General features: G+C 34.6%; 1 protein-coding gene and 2 pseudogenes across 1 annotated transcript; all 3 read left to right on the top strand.

The window, feature by feature from the left end:
• Window positions 1-1,851: 1,851 nt before the first annotated feature.
• Window positions 1,852-4,590, top strand: LOC114385111 (annotated as a pseudogene).
• Window positions 4,591-7,069: 2,479 nt separating this feature from the next.
• Window positions 7,070-10,665, top strand: LOC114385240 (nodal modulator 1-like). Its single transcript, XM_028345262.1, has 6 exons — window positions 7,070-7,153; window positions 7,762-8,010; window positions 8,162-8,392; window positions 9,190-9,265; window positions 9,748-9,830; window positions 10,269-10,665. Exons 1-6 carry the CDS (start codon window positions 7,070-7,072, stop codon window positions 10,299-10,301), a joined length of 756 nt encoding a protein of 251 aa, XP_028201063.1. The 3' UTR covers window positions 10,302-10,665.
• On the top strand, window positions 10,480-17,288 carry LOC114385239 (annotated as a pseudogene).
• The last annotated feature ends 675 nt before the right edge of the window (window positions 17,289-17,963 follow it).

Below are 17,963 nucleotides of genomic sequence, written 5' to 3'. Positions count from 1 at the left end.
ATTCATGATTTAATGTTCTTGTAAATTTACAATGCAAGTTGTATAAAAAATATGAATTTATTTTATCTTCCATTTGTTTATAATTTAAGTACAATATATTATATTTATATTTTTTAATAAATTTTATCAGTTTATTTTGTGAGAAATTGTGTTAAGAATGTTTTTTCTATTTTTTTTATGAATTTATCATCTTATAAATAGACAATTTATTATATAAAATATATTACATATTTTAATTTTATTATATTTTTAAGGATAACTTATGTTTTATTTGTAGAGTTTTATAATTCTGAATGATAAATTGTACACTTTATAATTACAGTTGATTATTTCAAGTTTGGTTCATAAATATATAGTAACATATGCATGATATAAAATGTTTATCTTGGTTTGTGCATTTTAGAGGTTTTAGTTTTAATATTCTTGGTTATTTTATATTAATTGTAATTCTCATCAATTAAATTCTAGATAATTACAACTAAATGTAATAATGTATATGGTTATATCATATATTTAATTTTATAGCTTATCTCGGTTTAACGAAGATATTAATTAAAATAGTATTTCAAACAATAATATTTTTTTAAACATATGTTTATATAAAAATATTTAAATATTTAATAATATATATTTATTGAAATTTAAATTAAATAATTAACAATATATTAAATGCTGGTGATAGTAATCAAGGAGCATGTTACATTTCTACTCGCTAACACACACGAAGGAACAAACGTTTACTTAAGCTAATAATAAAATTCTTCTTTGTTAGTTTTGGTTAAGCTAATATTTTTTCTTATTCAAAAATATTTTTTGAACACTCGATCAAAATGTTAATTAACACTTGACATCTACTAAAGAAGAGATTATATAGTAAAAAAAATATTATCATTTTACAAGTTTTTATTAAAGAATTATCAAACATGTTACTTGTGATTAAAAAATACGAACCACGGAAATAACAAAATAAATGAGAAAAGTAGCAACATAAAATATTGAGAAATTAACTTGATACTAGATTATACTTTTTATATATAAGAAAATAGTATTTGTCATCACTTGACTTCAGCAGTCATATATATAATTATGATAGATGACATAATATAATAGGAAGAATAATAAAGACAAATAAAATAGTGAGTGATAATTAAGTGTTTGGTAAAATAAAACATTAAAAAATGATTACTATTTATTTTTTGGTGTCCGTTGAATAAAAATGAGCCTAGAAATGGAAATAAGAAAGCGAGCATGTTGTGTTCCTACCCCCGTCCATACGCCAAGGAACAAACGGGACACACTATACACTGCGGACTTTCAATACATTTACGCACTTAGACTTTCAATTGTTCTAATAATTCATGATTTAATCTTCTTGTGAATTTACAATGCAAGTTCTATGAAACATCTTAATTAAGCTTGTATATCTGAAAGATAAATCAAAAGTAACTAATAATGCATTCTGACGTCTCCTACGTACATAAAACGCCGTTTACTTTATAAATATAGCGTCTTGGTCTTGGATGTGATGTCATATTGAGTGCTCATTGCTTCCTAATTTTCTTTTGAGCTAGTTCCTTTTCAAAGTTGAACCTACACATGACGGGAGTACATAGAATAATAATAAAATGTTAGTTAAGCTAATAATAAAATTCTTCTTTATTAGTTTCTTAATTGAATAAAAATAAAATAATAGATATAATAAATAATTTGATAAAAAGAGAAAAAAATAAATAAAGGAACAAAAGGCAAACAAACTGTTGAATCGATATGGAAACCCTTAGAAGCAGCTTAGCCTATAAATAGAAGTTAGTGAATTGAATTGGTTGCATCCATATGCAAATTGAAGTTTAAAGGATGAATATCTATAATAACATTCTTTGCTGGCTTCTACTCCCATACTTCATTCTGCTTCTTCTTTTTCTTCCTTCTTCTTCCTCTGTCTGCAACCACCATGACTCCTCTGCCTTACTACTTTTCAAAAAGTTACACAACACTACTTCCAAAACAGAAACCTGGAAAAAAGGCACAGATTGTTGTGAGTGGTATGGGGTCAGGTGCGACACCATCTCAGACCAGGTGAGCCACGTGATTGGTCTTGACCTTAGCAACAGTAATCTTCAAGGTCAACTCCATTCCAAGAGCCCCATCTTCAGCCTAAGACACCTTCAACAACTCAACCTATCCAAAAATAAATTTTTTGGTCACATTCCCTCCACAATCTCTCACTTGTCCAAATTACTGTCACTTGATCTCAGTGACAACTACGGCTACGGCTACTTGAGAATGAGAGTTGATGCAGACACATGGAACAAACTCATTCAAAACGCAACTAATTTAAGAGAGCTTAATTTAGATGGCGTGGACATGCCTTTGATCGGAGACAACTCTTTGTCATTACTAACCAATTTGTCTTCCTCTCTCATCTCTCTTAGTCTCTTTGACACCGAATTGCAAGGGAATCTATCGAGTGACATCCTCTCTTTACCCAATCTTCAAAAACTAGATTTGTCTTATAATAAAGACCTGAGAGGTGAACTTCCAAAGTCCAACTGGAGTACTCCACTAAGTTACTTGGCTCTCTCTAATACTGCTTTCTCGGGAAACATTCCCGATTCCATTGGCCATTTGAAGTCTCTTCAAACACTAGATATGGGAAGTTGCAATTTTGATGGACTGGTTCCCTCGTCATTGTTTAATCTAACTCAACTCTTCCTTTTAGATCTCACCAACAACAACCTCACAGGGTCAATTGGTGAATTCTCATCTTCTTCTTTGAAATTCTTGTTTCTCGAAAACAACAAACTGCAAGATAATTTTTCAAATTCAATATTTGAACTCCAAAAACTTACTGGTTTGACTTTGTCATCAACTGACTTGAGTGGTCATCTGGACTTTCATCAATTTTCAAAGTTAAAACATCTAGCTTTTCTCAATCTTTCTCACAATAGTCTTCTCTCTATTAACTTTGATAGTACCACTGACTACATCTTACCCAATCTTGTATCCTTACATTTATCTTCCTGTAATATTAGTAGTTTCCTTAAATTCTTAGCTCCACTTCAAAATCTGATCGAACTAGATCTTTCTCATAACAACATTAGTGGAAGCATTCCCCAATGGTTTCATGAGAAACTCTTGCACTCCTGGAATAAAATTGATTTTATTAATCTCAGTTCCAACAAGTTGCAAGGAGATGTCCCAATTCCACCCAATGGCATTCGATACTTTTTAGTCTCAAATAATGAGCTGACCGGGAACATTCCTTCAGCAATGTGCAATGCAAGTTCTCTCCATATACTCAACTTGGCTCAGAACAACTTGACAGGCCCCATTCCACAATGTCTGGGAACATTTCCTTCTCTTTTGGCATTGGATTTGCAAATGAACAAACTTTATGGAAACATACCTTGGAACTTTTCTAAGGGAAATGCATTTGAGACTATAAAGTTGAATGGCAACCAATTGGATGGACCATTACCGCGGTCTTTGGCCAACTGCACAAATCTGGAAGTTTTGGACTTGGCAGACAATAACATAGAGGATGCATTTCCCCATTGGCTAGAAAGCCTCCAGGAGTTACAGGTACTTATTTTGCGATCAAATAAGTTTCATGGTGTCATCACTTGTTTCGGTACCAAGAATCCATTTCCCAAGATGAGAATTTTTTATGTCTCAAATAACAATTTTAGTGGGCCCTTGCCAACATCATACATCAAGAACTTTCAAGAAATGATGAATGTGAATGCCAGCCAAACTCATTCGATTGGTTTGAAAAATGTGAGTACTACCCGCAATTTGTATAATGATTCTGTAGTGATTGTAATGAAAGGTCAATCTATGAATCTGGTGAGGATACTTTTTGCTTTCATGGTTATTGATTTATCAAATAATGTGTTTGAAGGAGAACTTCCAAAAGTCATTGGAGAATTGTATTCTCTCAAAGGGCTTAACCTTTCGCACAATGAAATCAATGGTACCATTCCAGGATCCTTTGGTAATTTAACAAATTTGGAATCTTTGGACCTCTGGTGGAACCAGTTGAAAGGAGAGATTCCTGTGGCTTTGACCAATTTGAATTTTCTGTCTGTGTTAACCTTTCACAAAACCACTTTGAGGGAATCATACCTACAGGTAAACAATTTAACACATTTGAAAATAATTCCTATGGTGGAAATCCAATGCTATGTGGATTCCCTTTGTCGACATCCTGCAATGAGGATAAAGGAAGGCCACCACATTCAACATTTCACCATGAAGAATCAGGATTTGGCTGGAAAGCTGTAGCAGTGGGATATGCATGTGGGTTTCTATTTGGAATGATTTTGGGATATAATGCTTTCATGATTGGGAAACCATAATGACTCGCGAGACTTGTTGAAGGTGTGCTTAATTAATGAAGAGTGAAAAGGAAATCATAGGGAAAGGAAATAGTTTACTCTTAGTTTAATGTGGTACGTTCTTTTGTGAGTGTCTGCATGTTTTCTGTAACTTCTGTCCGTTGTGTAACAAATCTCATCTCTCTTGACTCAAGTGATGTATTTCAAGTTGTTTACAAATAAGAAAAAAATGTGATGATCGTGGATATCAAAATGAGTGGTCATCCCATGTGATGATATTGGTTCAAAGACTTTGATTCTAATCTCCAAAGACAAAAAACTTATTAGCCACCACTTGTATGTCAAGCATGCCATAGTACGAGCTAAGATTAAAACTGGACTTTTAGTTTAAAAATTGGTTTCCCCTACCCCTATTACATACTTTCTCCAAACAACTATCCGTAACCAACTCAGTCCAATTATTGATTAATTTTTACTGCATGATAATCGTAGATGCGCCCAGGCCAATGTGTCCCTTAGGGAGGTTCCCTGAGTGAAAATAAATAAAACAAAGTCACCATAACTTTAGCCTTCTAATGCTTTAAAAGCTGGCACCTTTGGGAGGCTTTCATTAATTTGAAAGTTAAAACTGACTTGAGTGAACATCTAGACTTCATCAATTTTCAAAGTTCAAAAATCTAAATTACTGGCCTCGATCTTTCTCACAATAGTTTTCTCTCTATTAACTTTGATAGTACCGCTGACTACATCTTACCCAACCTTGAATTCTTATATTTATCTTCTGGTAATATTTTATATTTTTTTTGTTGCAATTTTTGCTTTAAGCAGTTTGTGATTTTTTGTGTTGGTTTAACTGTTTATAAACAGTTTAATTTGGATTTGAATACCCTTAAAAATGGCATGAATTAAAGGATAAATGTTTGGTTTTTCTAACACTTTTGAGAGTCGATCACAATGATAATAAGAGCCAAAAAGAAAACAACTTTCCCCTCCCTCTTTAGATGTCACTTAAGTTCATATCCAGTAGATAGATGATTACGGATAGAAATTTTAAGATGAGCATCTATTCTTTTAAGATTTAATTATTAGACATTTTCTCAAGATTTTCATGCCGAAGGAGGTATGACCCTAAAAATCTATATTTTTTAAATTTTTTTTTCTGTGTCTCTTATGTCTCTTAACAAATTATTTCTTGAAAGAAAAATAAGAAGAAATAAAACAGAAAAACAGATGACACTAACAATATACCACAATCTAGTATAATATCATAACATTATAATTTTCAAATGAATAATAAAAAATAAAATAATATTTGTCATCACCTGACTTGAGCCGTCATATGGACATTTTCTTCTTTTAAGACAGAGACAATATATATATATATATATATATATATATATATATATGATAGATGACATGATATAATAAGAAGAAATACAAAGACAAATAATGAGTGATAATTTTATCTTTAGTAGAATAAAACATTAAAAAATGATTACTATTTCTTTTCTGGTGTCCGTTTAATATATTGTGTTCTTAAAAGCAGTAAGCAACAGACAATAAAATAAAAATGACTCAAGAAAGGGGAATAAGAAAGCGAGCAAAGGATACATTCCCCATTCCATAGGCCATTTGAAGTCTCTTAAACAAACTACATCACTCAGCTCTCCTTTTTAGATTTATCATTTGATAAATTAGTTGGCCCCATTCCAACCAAAATTGTGGCCGCACTACTAAAATAATAGTATTTTACAACGTGCATTCAACATCGGTGGTTCCAAAAACGATGTTATTTTAAAAGTGGTGGCATTTTAGTAAATAAGAGATTTAGTTTAACCACGTTTTTGCAAAAAACGATGTCATATACACGTTACAAAAATGGGTTTAATGGAACGTTGTTGAATTGCATTGTTCAAAGACGGGTTTTATAAACACCGTCTTTGAATATGGCCTAAATTTTCATCTTTTTTTCTACCCTAGCCGGCATTACCTCACTCATTTTGCACTCAATTCATTTGGCTCGATTTTCACCGCCGATCGAGGCTGAAAGCGTTTCAGTGTTTTCTTCTTCGTGGAATTCCTGAAAATCATTTTATTCTTAAGAATTACAGAGCTAAAATTAAGGTTAGGGTTGGGGCTACGATTAGGGTTGATTTCGTCATCGTCCAATGGAAGCTATGGGAGGGTGTTGGAACCCTTGCAAGAGCTCGATCTCGTCCTCGTCAGTCCACAGCCGCTGAAACAGCTGTCGCGAGTCATCCAGCAGCGACGACGGCTTTTTCTCCTCGATTAGCTCCAGGCGACACCTCCACCGTCAGGTCCGTTCTCTCTCCCTCTTCTCCTTGTATGTTTATTCATTTATTGGATCAATGAAATTCCAAATCTGCTTAGTAACTTCTAAGGTTAAAAAAAAACTGTCCAAAAGTGCAGTTTTGTTTGACCGCAATTTCAAAGTCTTTGAAGTGTTTGCGACTGCAACACGACCTCAATTGTGTCTATCGTGGCCGCTGTATTTTTCTGTAATTTTCCCCAATTTTAAGGAACGCGACGAAACCACGTTGTACCACTGCTCTGTTAGTGTGAGAACCTCACTCACTCACTCACTCAACGTTCCCCCCAATTTTTTAACCGCTAAAAATTTCAAGGGAAGGAGGTTCAGTTTGGTGGCAAGTCTCTCTCCTTGGAATTGGTTGTTCGACTTTCACTATGCTTCCGTTTATGTGCTCTGTGGAATGACGCAATCCCTCCACAGTGATGGAGCTGTTACACATAAGAAATTGGACTTGGAACACAGAATGCTTGAAAAATGTAAAATTGTTGGTTTATTATTTACATCGTGTTGAATTGAGGATTGAAGTAATTGAGCGTAGTGTTGTTTTTCGTGATTGGTTTCTCGGAATACACACTGGAATCTTTGCCAATTTTATGATGAGGCTAAACTTTGAAGATTTCAATTAAAACAAGGGGGGAAAGCGAACTTGTGTGCTGCTCAAAATTTATTCATTAGTTATTGTATCCTGATTATTTAATGGTTAGATTGATGTTGGTGTCAGGCAAATAAATAAATAAAAATCCTTCAAGAATTTGATAGTAGCTGGTCTCAGTCAATAAATGTACCTATACCCTTCCCATTCTTGAATTTGTGATTCTCACAACTTTTTGCTAGAGCCAACCATAGTGAATATCAATGAACATTAGCAAAAAAGGACATGAACTTAGTTTGCATCAGTTGATCAGAATCTCCCCTAAATGATAAAACCTGACTAAATTCAACTTTTATCCCAATTCCCTAAAAAAATTAAACTCCATCTTATTTCACTTGTGTTCTGCAATCGTTTTCAATGCCTCCATCTCACTGACTCTGCAGATCTGTATCCACCACAATGGTGTACTGCAGTCACTGTGCCAAAATCCATTTCCTTAGGTATCAGTGACTGATGATAATTGTCAAGTTTATATTCCTACATTTTCTTGTCAACTGGGTGTATATATTGAAGGATCAGTTTCACCTCCTCTTTCTGGCGTCCATATCAGAGTTTTTGCTGCTGGAGATAGCAGCATTACTACACTTAAAAGTGGTGAATTGGTTCTTGAAACGACCACTGGTATTGATGGTTCCTTTGTGGCAGGTCCTCTGTACGATGATATTGGTTACAATGTTGAGGCTTCAAAGGTAGTCACTTTCTCAGAACAAAAAATAAATACCTTGTTTTAAAAATACTAAAAGCTGAGTCGTGAAATTTCTCTACTTATCTGTGATGTTTATGTTGCTATCTTGTTTCCTTACATTATTTGATTTATTTGTTTCTTGTTTGTATTTGTAGTCTGGATATCATTTAAAACAAGTTGCGCCTCATTCTTTTACTTGTCAGAAGCTTAGTCAAATTTCAGTACACATACATCACAAAGATGATTCTAAAGAGCTCATTCCTTCTGTTCTGTTGTCTTTGAGTGGTGACAATGGTTATAGAAACAACTCAGTATCAGGAGCTGGTAGGACATTCCTGTTTGACAATTTGTTTCCTGGAATGTTTTATTTGCGTCCTGTTTTGAAGGTACTATACTGTAGTTGGACATAATTGTTATTATGTTCTGCATTCTATTGCTTGTCATGTCTTTGACATGCAACTTTTTGTCAATCAGCTCTGGTTCACACGCTACTGCACCTGAAGTTAACAATATCACTTATTAAGCACCAATACTTCCATTTTCTTGATGTATCCATATCAGATATGTATTTGATACCAATAGTCTTGGATATTTCATTGATACGTATATCACAGCCTTCAAAAAATAGTTATGAGTTGGATATGAGACATGAAAGGTGTATAAGATAGAAACGTTGAAGCCTTGTCTTGATGAAAAAGAAATGGAAACTATCCTCTTTAAGGATAATGCTCAAGAAGGGAATGAGATTGGTACTATTCCTATTTGTAGGAAATAGGCAATAATTTATGATGACAATGATATATATATATATATATATATATATATATATATATATATATATATATATATATATATATATATATATTATTTGAAGAAGTATGCAATAAATATGCTTTATGAATTTTTATATATCATGTCACGGGAGAAAGAGGCTTGAGCTACTTCTATTAAGGACTGATGGGGATTTGGATTACTTGAGGTTATGGTTTGAGTTGAAGTTAAGGAATTAATAGGTCTGGTGCTTGAACAGTTGTTGAGCTGAAGTTTCTCAGTTATTGCTGACTTATGACGAAGACACATTTAATTGTTTTCTCCATGAACATTTCTTTTGGTTTTCATTCTACACTCTTGTTTTTGTTTACATGTTTTTTTGTTTCTCATATGGTTTCCTTGTGTCTTGTAGAGTAAATTATCGGGCAATTATGTAAGAATAGTTCAAAGTGAGTACTCTGAATCACGTCAAAGGACTTTAGATAGAGGTATGTCTTTCTTAAGTCTCATGACTGATTTCACATTCGGGATGTAATTGACATGATGGTTTCCAAAATGCTTTTTTTGTTTAATATTAATTGATTTTCTCATTTAGCATAGAATAACTCATCGTATATTTGAGAATTTTGAACTTGTTATTGTTAGTCTTAAATCTGTCAAGTTCTGCTATTTTCTTTTGGTCATTCCTGGTTCATTTCAAAGTTGTGGTCCAATAATAAATTTAATGTTTCATATTTATCCCAAGATAGGGAAAATTTAATATTTTGAATCTTCACAACAGCCAATGCAATCAATTGATAGTGTGCAGGAGGATGACCTTACCATTATTGGGAAGGAATGTATAGAAGAGAAATTTGGATAAATGTTTTTAGTACTTATCCAAAATATAATGAACAGTAGGATTACTGTAAATAATTTCATACATGTAGTTATTTATATTCTTATGTACCTATTTTCTTTGAATTCACAGCTTATGATGAAATTAAATATTTAAGTTTTGGCCTTGGAGTTAATGATGAACGTATGGCTGAACAAGCTTTGACCTTTTATAAAGTAAGGACCAGTTTTGACTTACTCATTTTAAACTTGATTTTTATTTATTTGCACATGTTTTGAAAATGGTTTTTTATTTGATTTAACTAATCCTTGAATTTGTCTGTTGAAGATAATAGTACTTTCTACATGTAGTCGTAGAAAGACTACAACTTATGAATGGTAAATTAATTAACCCTCTCTTTACATCAATTACTCATTGTATATACATAATTTTTATTACTCATTATTAGCTTTTACTTAATTTAATATTATATAAGTATATTTATTCACTATTAGTAATATAGATAATTTTTATTACTCATTGTTAGGTTTTAATTAATTAATTGTTATTTTATTATATTTATTGATTATTAAAAATATAAATAATTTTTAGAACTTATTCTTAGTTTTGATATATAAACAATTATTACATCAAGCATATTGATTACTATGCAGGTTGCTAATTTTTTTACATCAGTGCTGGCGTAAGCAACGATGTAGAAATCAGATATTTCTACATCGTTGCTAAGGAGAGAAACGATGTTGAAAGCACAAGTTATTACATCGGTGCTGACGAGAAACGATGTTGAAAGCGCCGGTTACTACATCGGTGCTGACTAAAAACGATGTTGAAAACAGGTTACTACATCGGTGCTGGTGAGAAACGATGTTGAAAGTGCAGGTTACTACATCGGTGCTAGCGTAGGCACCGATGTAGAAATGAATGTAATTCTACAACGGTCAATTTTGGAACGTTGTTAAAAATATATAGTTTCAACAACGTTACATACAACAACGTTTAACCATCGTTGTTGAATCCTGTTTTTGACCGATGTTGAAAACTCGATTTCTAGTAGTGCCGCTACTTTTGTTGGCTTATCCCATGTATTGATATCTTCTTTCTTTACTGAATATTCTCATAGTTATTGGATTTTATTATTAAGTTTTGCATTTAAAAATTTTATAAGATCCAAAAATGAAAGCAAAAAAAAGGTGAAGTTAAAACAGTAATCCAATCAAATTTACACTTACATTTTAATAATGTTTTCCTATTGGCTTCTGCGAAGCTCATATTTACCTCTGGGTATGACTCTGTTGTGAGAATGTGGGACATGGAGAATGGGTTGTCAATTGCATCATCACGACCCCTAGGCTGCACCATTGGTTGCTGGTGGTACTGATGGATTCATTCATTGTTGGAGGGCTGTTGAAGACCTGCCTCACTCATTTGAATTTAGAGCCACACAAAACCAAAATACTGAGGTTCGACTCTGGGGACATGAAGGTCCTATAACTGCACTTGCTTTAGACTTGACAAGGATTTACAGTGGTTCATGGGACACGACTGTTAGAGTGTGGGACCGTCATTCAATGAAGTGTACTGCAGTGTTGAGGCACAGTGATTGGGTCTGGGCACTTGTCCCTCATGATACTACTGTTGCCAGCACATCAGGTTCAGATGTGTATGATAGTGGGACTTTGGTGACCATTGTTCATAATGCTCATGTTGGTAATACTTATGCTTTGGCACGGAGCCATACAGGGGACTTCCTTTTTACAGGAGGTGAAGACGGTGCAATTCACATGTATGAGATTTGTTGTGCCAAGATCAGATTTTACTTCACAAAAGAATGAAATTTTTGTATGAACAAGAATAAGTAAAATGCAGAAAGAAGATAAACCAAAACTGCACAGCACTCACAATAGCCATTTTTATTCAATATCTGCAGAATTTCTCTGGTTACAAAAAACTCTCTTATGGTCTAGGCTATGCAAGAAGAAGAAATAGAAGCACTATTTCTAGCCCAACTAACCCAACCAACTTAAAACTAATTAACTGTTACATGCTATAACAGAATAACAGAAAATAGAAAAAATACTAAGTTGGTAAAGAGTAAAAGAACTAACTAATGGTTGTTAATGAACCAACATACAACAATTCTCCACTTTGGTTCAATAACAAATCATTAACAAAACCAGTGGCTGCTGCAGAAACAGGATTTAATCACCTTTTAGCTGAATTAGGTCCAAACAGTGGAAAAACTTGCTACTTGGAAGAGCCTTTGTGATCATATCAGAAGGATTGTGATCACTTAAAATCTTCTTGACTATAACTGATCCTTGACCAATAACTTCTCTGACAAAATGCAGCTTAATATCAATGTGCTTTGTCCTCTCATGATGCACATAATTTCTGGATAAATCAATGGCACTTTGGCTGTCACAGTGTACTGTGATCACTTCATTTTGTATCTTTAGCTCCTTTGCAATGCCTTCAAGCCACAGAGATTCTTTCACAACTTCTGTAAGAGCAATATACTCAGCTTCAGTGGTTGATAAAGCCACTACCTTTTGAAGGCTAGCTTTCCAACTAATTGCAATGCCAAAAGCAGTGAACACAAATCCTGTGAGGGATTTCCTTGAATCTAAACAGCCAGCATAATCAGAATCTACAAAACCTTCAACAACAATTGTTCTTCTGCTATTCCTATCTCCACCATAAACCAGAACTCTTCCAAGTGATCCTCTGATATATCTGAGTATCCATTTCAGGGCTTGCCAATGTGCTTTGCCTGGATTTGCCATGAACCTACTTACTAGGCTCACTGCATGAGCTATGTCAAGGCGAGTACATACCATAGCATACATCAGTGACCCTACAACATTAGCATATGAAATACCTTCAATGTAAATTATATCATCATGTGTCTTAGGTGCTTGACTTGTACTGAGCTTAAACTGTTGTGACATAGGAGTAGTTACAAGTTTGGAATTTGACATTCCAAACCTTTCAAGAACTTTTCTGAGATATAACTCCTGAGACAAATACATCAATTTCCTTTTTCTGTTCCGTTTGATTTCTATTCCCAATATTCTCTTGGCTGCTCCCAAATCCTTCATTTCAAATTCCCTACTCAACTCAGATTTCAATTTTTCAACATCACTATTGTTGTTACTTGCTATCAAAATATCATCAACATATAATAACAATATCACAAACTCAGCTTTAGAAGGAAATTTGAAGTAAACACAGTTATCATAGTGAGTTCTATGAAACTGTATGTGAGCCATAAATTCATCAAATCTCTTATTCCATTGCCTAGGGGACTGCTTTAGACCATACAAGGATTTGTTTAATTTGCAAACATAATCCTCTTTACCTTTGACTTCAAACCCCTCGGGTTGTTTCATCAATATCACCTCATCAAGCTTTCCATACAAAAATGTTGTCTTCACATTCATTTGTTCTAACACAAGATCAAATTCTGTCATCATAGCCATAAGAATTCTGATTGACCTGTGTTTCACTACAGGAGAGAAAACTTCATTGAAATCAATTCCCTCCTTTTGAGTGAATCCTCGAGCAACAAGTCTAGCTTTAAATCTGTCTGGTTCAACTCCTTAGATGCCTTCTTTCTTCTTGAAGATCCATTTGCAGCTGACCACTCTAGAATCAGGTGGTTTTTTAATCAATTCCCATGTATGGTTGTCATAAGGAGACTTAATCTCTTCATTCATGGCACTTAGCCATTTTTCTTTCTCCTTACTAGCTAAGACAGCTTTAACAGTTTTTGGATCTTCCTCCAAAACTTCACTAGCAGCTACCAGAGCAAATGCTATTAGATCAGCATATCCATACCTCTTAGGTTGTTTGATTTCCCTTCTGATTCTATCTTGAGCCAGCACATAGTCAGCTTCTTCTTGTTCCTCTTCTTCATATTTTTCTTCATCAAGAGGCCAATTAACAACTTGTGTTTCAGCATGTTTATCCTCAGTCTCCACCTCAAAATTTAATTTTTCAGAATCAGTTTCCCTACTCTGATCAGTGCTGGACTGAACCATGCTGGGCTTGGTCTTGTAGGCCATCTCAGCTTCATTGAAGACAACGTCACGACTCACTAAACACCTCTTAAAACCAACCTCCAAACACCACAGCTTATACCCTTTCACTCCTTCAGGATATCCTAGAAAAATACACTTGACAGCTCTAGGTTCCAATTTGTCTTGCTTGATGTGAGCATAGGCAACACAGCCAAATACCTTTAGTTGTTTTAGACTCGGTGGATGGCCAGACCAAATCTCCTCAGGGGTTTTGAAATTCAGAGCTGTTGAAGGACACTTGTTGATGAGATATACAACAGTCATTGCTGCTTCAACCCAAAAAATGTTAGGTAATCCTGCACTCAGCAACATATATCTCACTCTCTCCAAAATGGTCCTGTTGAATCTTTCAGCTAAACCATTTTGTTGAGGGGTGCTCGCAACTGTCCTGTGCCTTGCAATGCCATTCTCTTTACAAAAATCATTGAAAGGTTCATAACAGAACTCAAGACCATTATCAGTACTGAGCCTCTTGATCTTTCTGCCTGTTTGGTTTTCCACAAGTGTTTTCCAGCTTTTGAAGTTATCAAAAGCCTCATCTTTTGTTGTCTGAATGTAGATCCATAACTTCCTTGAGTAGTCATCCACAATGCTCAAGAAATACCATGCTCCAGAATGAGAGGGAGTCTTGGTTGGACCCCAAAGATCAACATGAACATAATCAAGGGTACCTTTTGTTCTTTATTGTCCAGCATTAAATTTGGCTCTGCAAGCTTTGCCATAGACACAATGTTCACAGAACTTTAATCTTTCCATTCTGTCCCCACATACCAGCTCCTGTTTTGTCAATTCAATCAACCCTTTCTCACTTACATGGCCCAACCTCATGTGCCATAACTCAGTTTTTGATAAAACTCTTTCGATTGTAGTGGCTGCAGAGCCAATTACAACTTCACCATCTACAGAATAGAGGTCATTCTCCATAATTCCCTTCATGACAACCATAGAGTATTTAACTACATTCAGTATTCCTTTTTCACCCTTGAACACATACCCTCTTTTATCAAATTCACCAAGAGAGATTAAATTTTTCTTCAACTCAGGTACATATCTGACCTCTGTGAGAATTCTTTTAGCCCCATCATGAAACTTGAACCTTATAGACCCAATTCCTTCAATTTTGCAAGGCTTGTTATCTCCAAGGAGTACTAACCCATCTGCTTGATCAGAAAATTGTTCAAACCATGATCTGTTCGGTGTCATATGCCATGAATACCCTAAATCCACTATCCATTTAGTTTCTGGATTCTTTTCAGACACCATCAGTGCCTCTGCAGATTCATAGACATCATCTTGAACAATTGCAGCATTCCCTGAGTCCTTCTTCCTATTGTTACTGCCACCATTTTTCTGCCTTTCAGGACAAACTTTCCTTGTATGACCCTCTTTTTTACAATGATAACATCCGATTTTGAAGATGTTTCCTTCACCATTCTTCTGATTTTCTGGCTTTTGCTTCTTCTTATCAAATTTACTATCTTTCTTGAAGGTCTTGCCTCTTGCTGTCAACCCTTCACCACTTGTAAAGGACTTCTTTTCCTTTCTTTCATTCAATTCCTTTGAATTCAGAGCAGCCTGCACTTCATCAAGAGAAACAGAGTCTCTTCCAAACAATAAAGTCTCTTTGAAATGAGAGTAACTCTTAGGCAAAGAGCACAACAATAACAAAGCTTGATCCTCATCATCAATGGTGACATCGATATTTTCAAGATCTAGAATCAGTTTATTAAACAAATCCAATTGTTCTCCTACTGATCTATCTTCATTCATTTTAAACGAATACAAAGACTGCTTTAGGTAAAGATGATTAACTAAAGATTTGGTCATGTACAAACCTTCAAGTTTTGACCAAACCCCAACAACAGTTGTTTCCTTAGAGACTTGCCTCAGCACCTTGTCTCCGAGACTAAGAATAATTGCACTGTGTGCCTTCTGTAGTAGTGCTTTCTTATCCCCATCAGCCATCATCTTTTCGAGTTTGACTTCTCCATCAAGTGCTTCCACCAGGCCCTGCTGAACAAGAAGAGCTCTCATCTTCAATCGCCATAACCCAAAATCATTTTGCCCTGTGAATTTTTCAACCTCATACTTGGCCGAGCTCATTTCTCGAATCGAACTCAAAATCGCTCCACGCTCACTGCACCAATTTGTTGTGCCAAGATCAGATTTTACTTCACAAAAGAATGAAATTCTTGTATGAACAAGAATAAACAAAATGCAGAAAGAAGATGAACCAAAACTGCACAACACTCACAGCAACCACTTTTATTCAATATCTGCAGAATTTCTCTGGTTACAAAAAACTCTCTTATGATCTAGGCTATGCAAGAAGAAGAAATAGAAGCACTATTTCTAGCCCAACTAACCCAACCAACTTAAAACTAATTAACTGTTACATGCTATAACAGAATAACAGAAAACAGAAAAATACTAAGTTGGTAAAGAGTAAAAGAACTAACTAATGGTTGTTAATGAACCAACATACAACAAGATTGTTAATGATGGCTATGAGTCTAAAGCTTGGCATGTTGCTGTTTAGGTTCCTCACTCGGCTGCTGTGTATTCTCTTGCCTTTGAGTTTCCATGGCTTGTTTCCGCATCAAGTGATGGCAAGCTGGCTCTAATTGATGTGAGAAAGCTGTTGAAGATTAGCAAGCGAGCTCTGGGGAAGAGAGTCTCAAAGGTAAAGCATTTGGGTGGAGACATAGTAGAGCCTCCACAGAGGATGTTGCACGGATTTAAGAGCAATCTTTTCTCTGTGGATATAGGAGCTGAACGAATTGTCTGTGGAGGTGAAGAAGGTGTTGTCAGGATCTGGAATTTCACAGAAGCTTTGGAAATTGAACGGAGAGCCCGTGCATTAAGAGGAATACGATTAGACAACAGAATGAGGCGACGGAAACTCCAGACAGAGCTGAGCAATAAAAGTGGTCGGAGTGATCAGTGTTCAGTTGCAGCCAAGAAGAATGCTGTCACTTGTATTTGGCCCAAACGTGGGATGAGTGGAAAGCTGAAAGCATAGTGACTGAGGCAGTCTAATGTTTGCTTATATGCACCAATTATCAATCCTTATTTTTTTTTTTTAACAAAATTGATGTATAGAATATTTTAGTTTCAAGCAGGTAAACTGACCTGACCAATTTTAAGTTCTCTTTACGTATTATGATATGATTAGTTTCTGTAGGTAATGATCAGATCAGACTACACCACTCTACATTTCTATTTGTACGATTCTGAAAATGATAGTGTTTCTTTCCAAGAATTGTTTTTACAATTTTACACAAGGTGATTCTCCTAGAATTGTATATGATGTGCATTTGATAACTCAGTATTGACATTCGACCATTGATTTAAACAGATTCAGGATGTGCTTTTGTCTTGATAGAATGAATGCATGAGTGGGCTCAATGATTCTTGCTTCTGAGTTCTATGAAACTAATAGACGCACGGGAAGCTATGGTAGTAATACGAGAAGCTGGGGTAGTGATAGATAGTCGTTTATGTTTGATGATCTTATTCTTAGATATGCTCGTTACTCTCCGAATCAATTTGTTCAGTCTAATATTTTCGAAGTTAAACTATTTATTTGGTCTATATAGTTGTCTATCATTTTAAGTTTAGTCCATACACTAGAAGACTATAAGTTTTATATATGTTAAGTCTTGGTTCCTATTGCCAACACAAGAGAACGTTTTTTGACTAAAATTTCTACAAAACTTACAACATTTTTTGTATATGGATTAAAATTTAAAATAAACCACTATAAGTATCAAGTGAATAGTATAACATGCTTTTAATCTCGTGGATGTGTGTAACAAACCACCAATCATTAGGAGGAAGAAAGAAGCAATTGGCTTCAGTTTTTTGTTTTGCAGAGAGTAGTGTCTATATGATAGGCGTATCATATTTACCAAAATATCACCAGGTTACACGTACTAGTTTTGAGAGTGCTTACGTACTCTTCACGAAAGAAATGCTCTGACCCCACTTCTACAAACTATAAGCTGGTGTTTATCAATAACAGAAATCATTAAAGTTTATTACCCTAAGTCAGATTAGATTCGAATTATTTGTGTTTCAAAATATTATAGAAGATGTTTTGTAAAGAAAATCAATAAATACGGAATTTTCTTTGCCTTCCTTGTTAGAGTTGGAGCATAGCAACAACCTTGGTGAATTCTCATCTTATTCTTTTGAATACTTGTTACTTTCTAATACCAAACTGGAAGGTAATTTTTCAAATTTAATATTTGAATTCCAAAATCTTAA

This window comes from Glycine soja, chromosome 14 (assembly GCF_004193775.1).
Source record: "Glycine soja cultivar W05 chromosome 14, ASM419377v2, whole genome shotgun sequence".
Classification (NCBI taxonomy): Eukaryota; Viridiplantae; Streptophyta; class Magnoliopsida; order Fabales; family Fabaceae; genus Glycine; species Glycine soja.
This window is presented reverse-complemented; position numbering and strand designations above follow the sequence as displayed.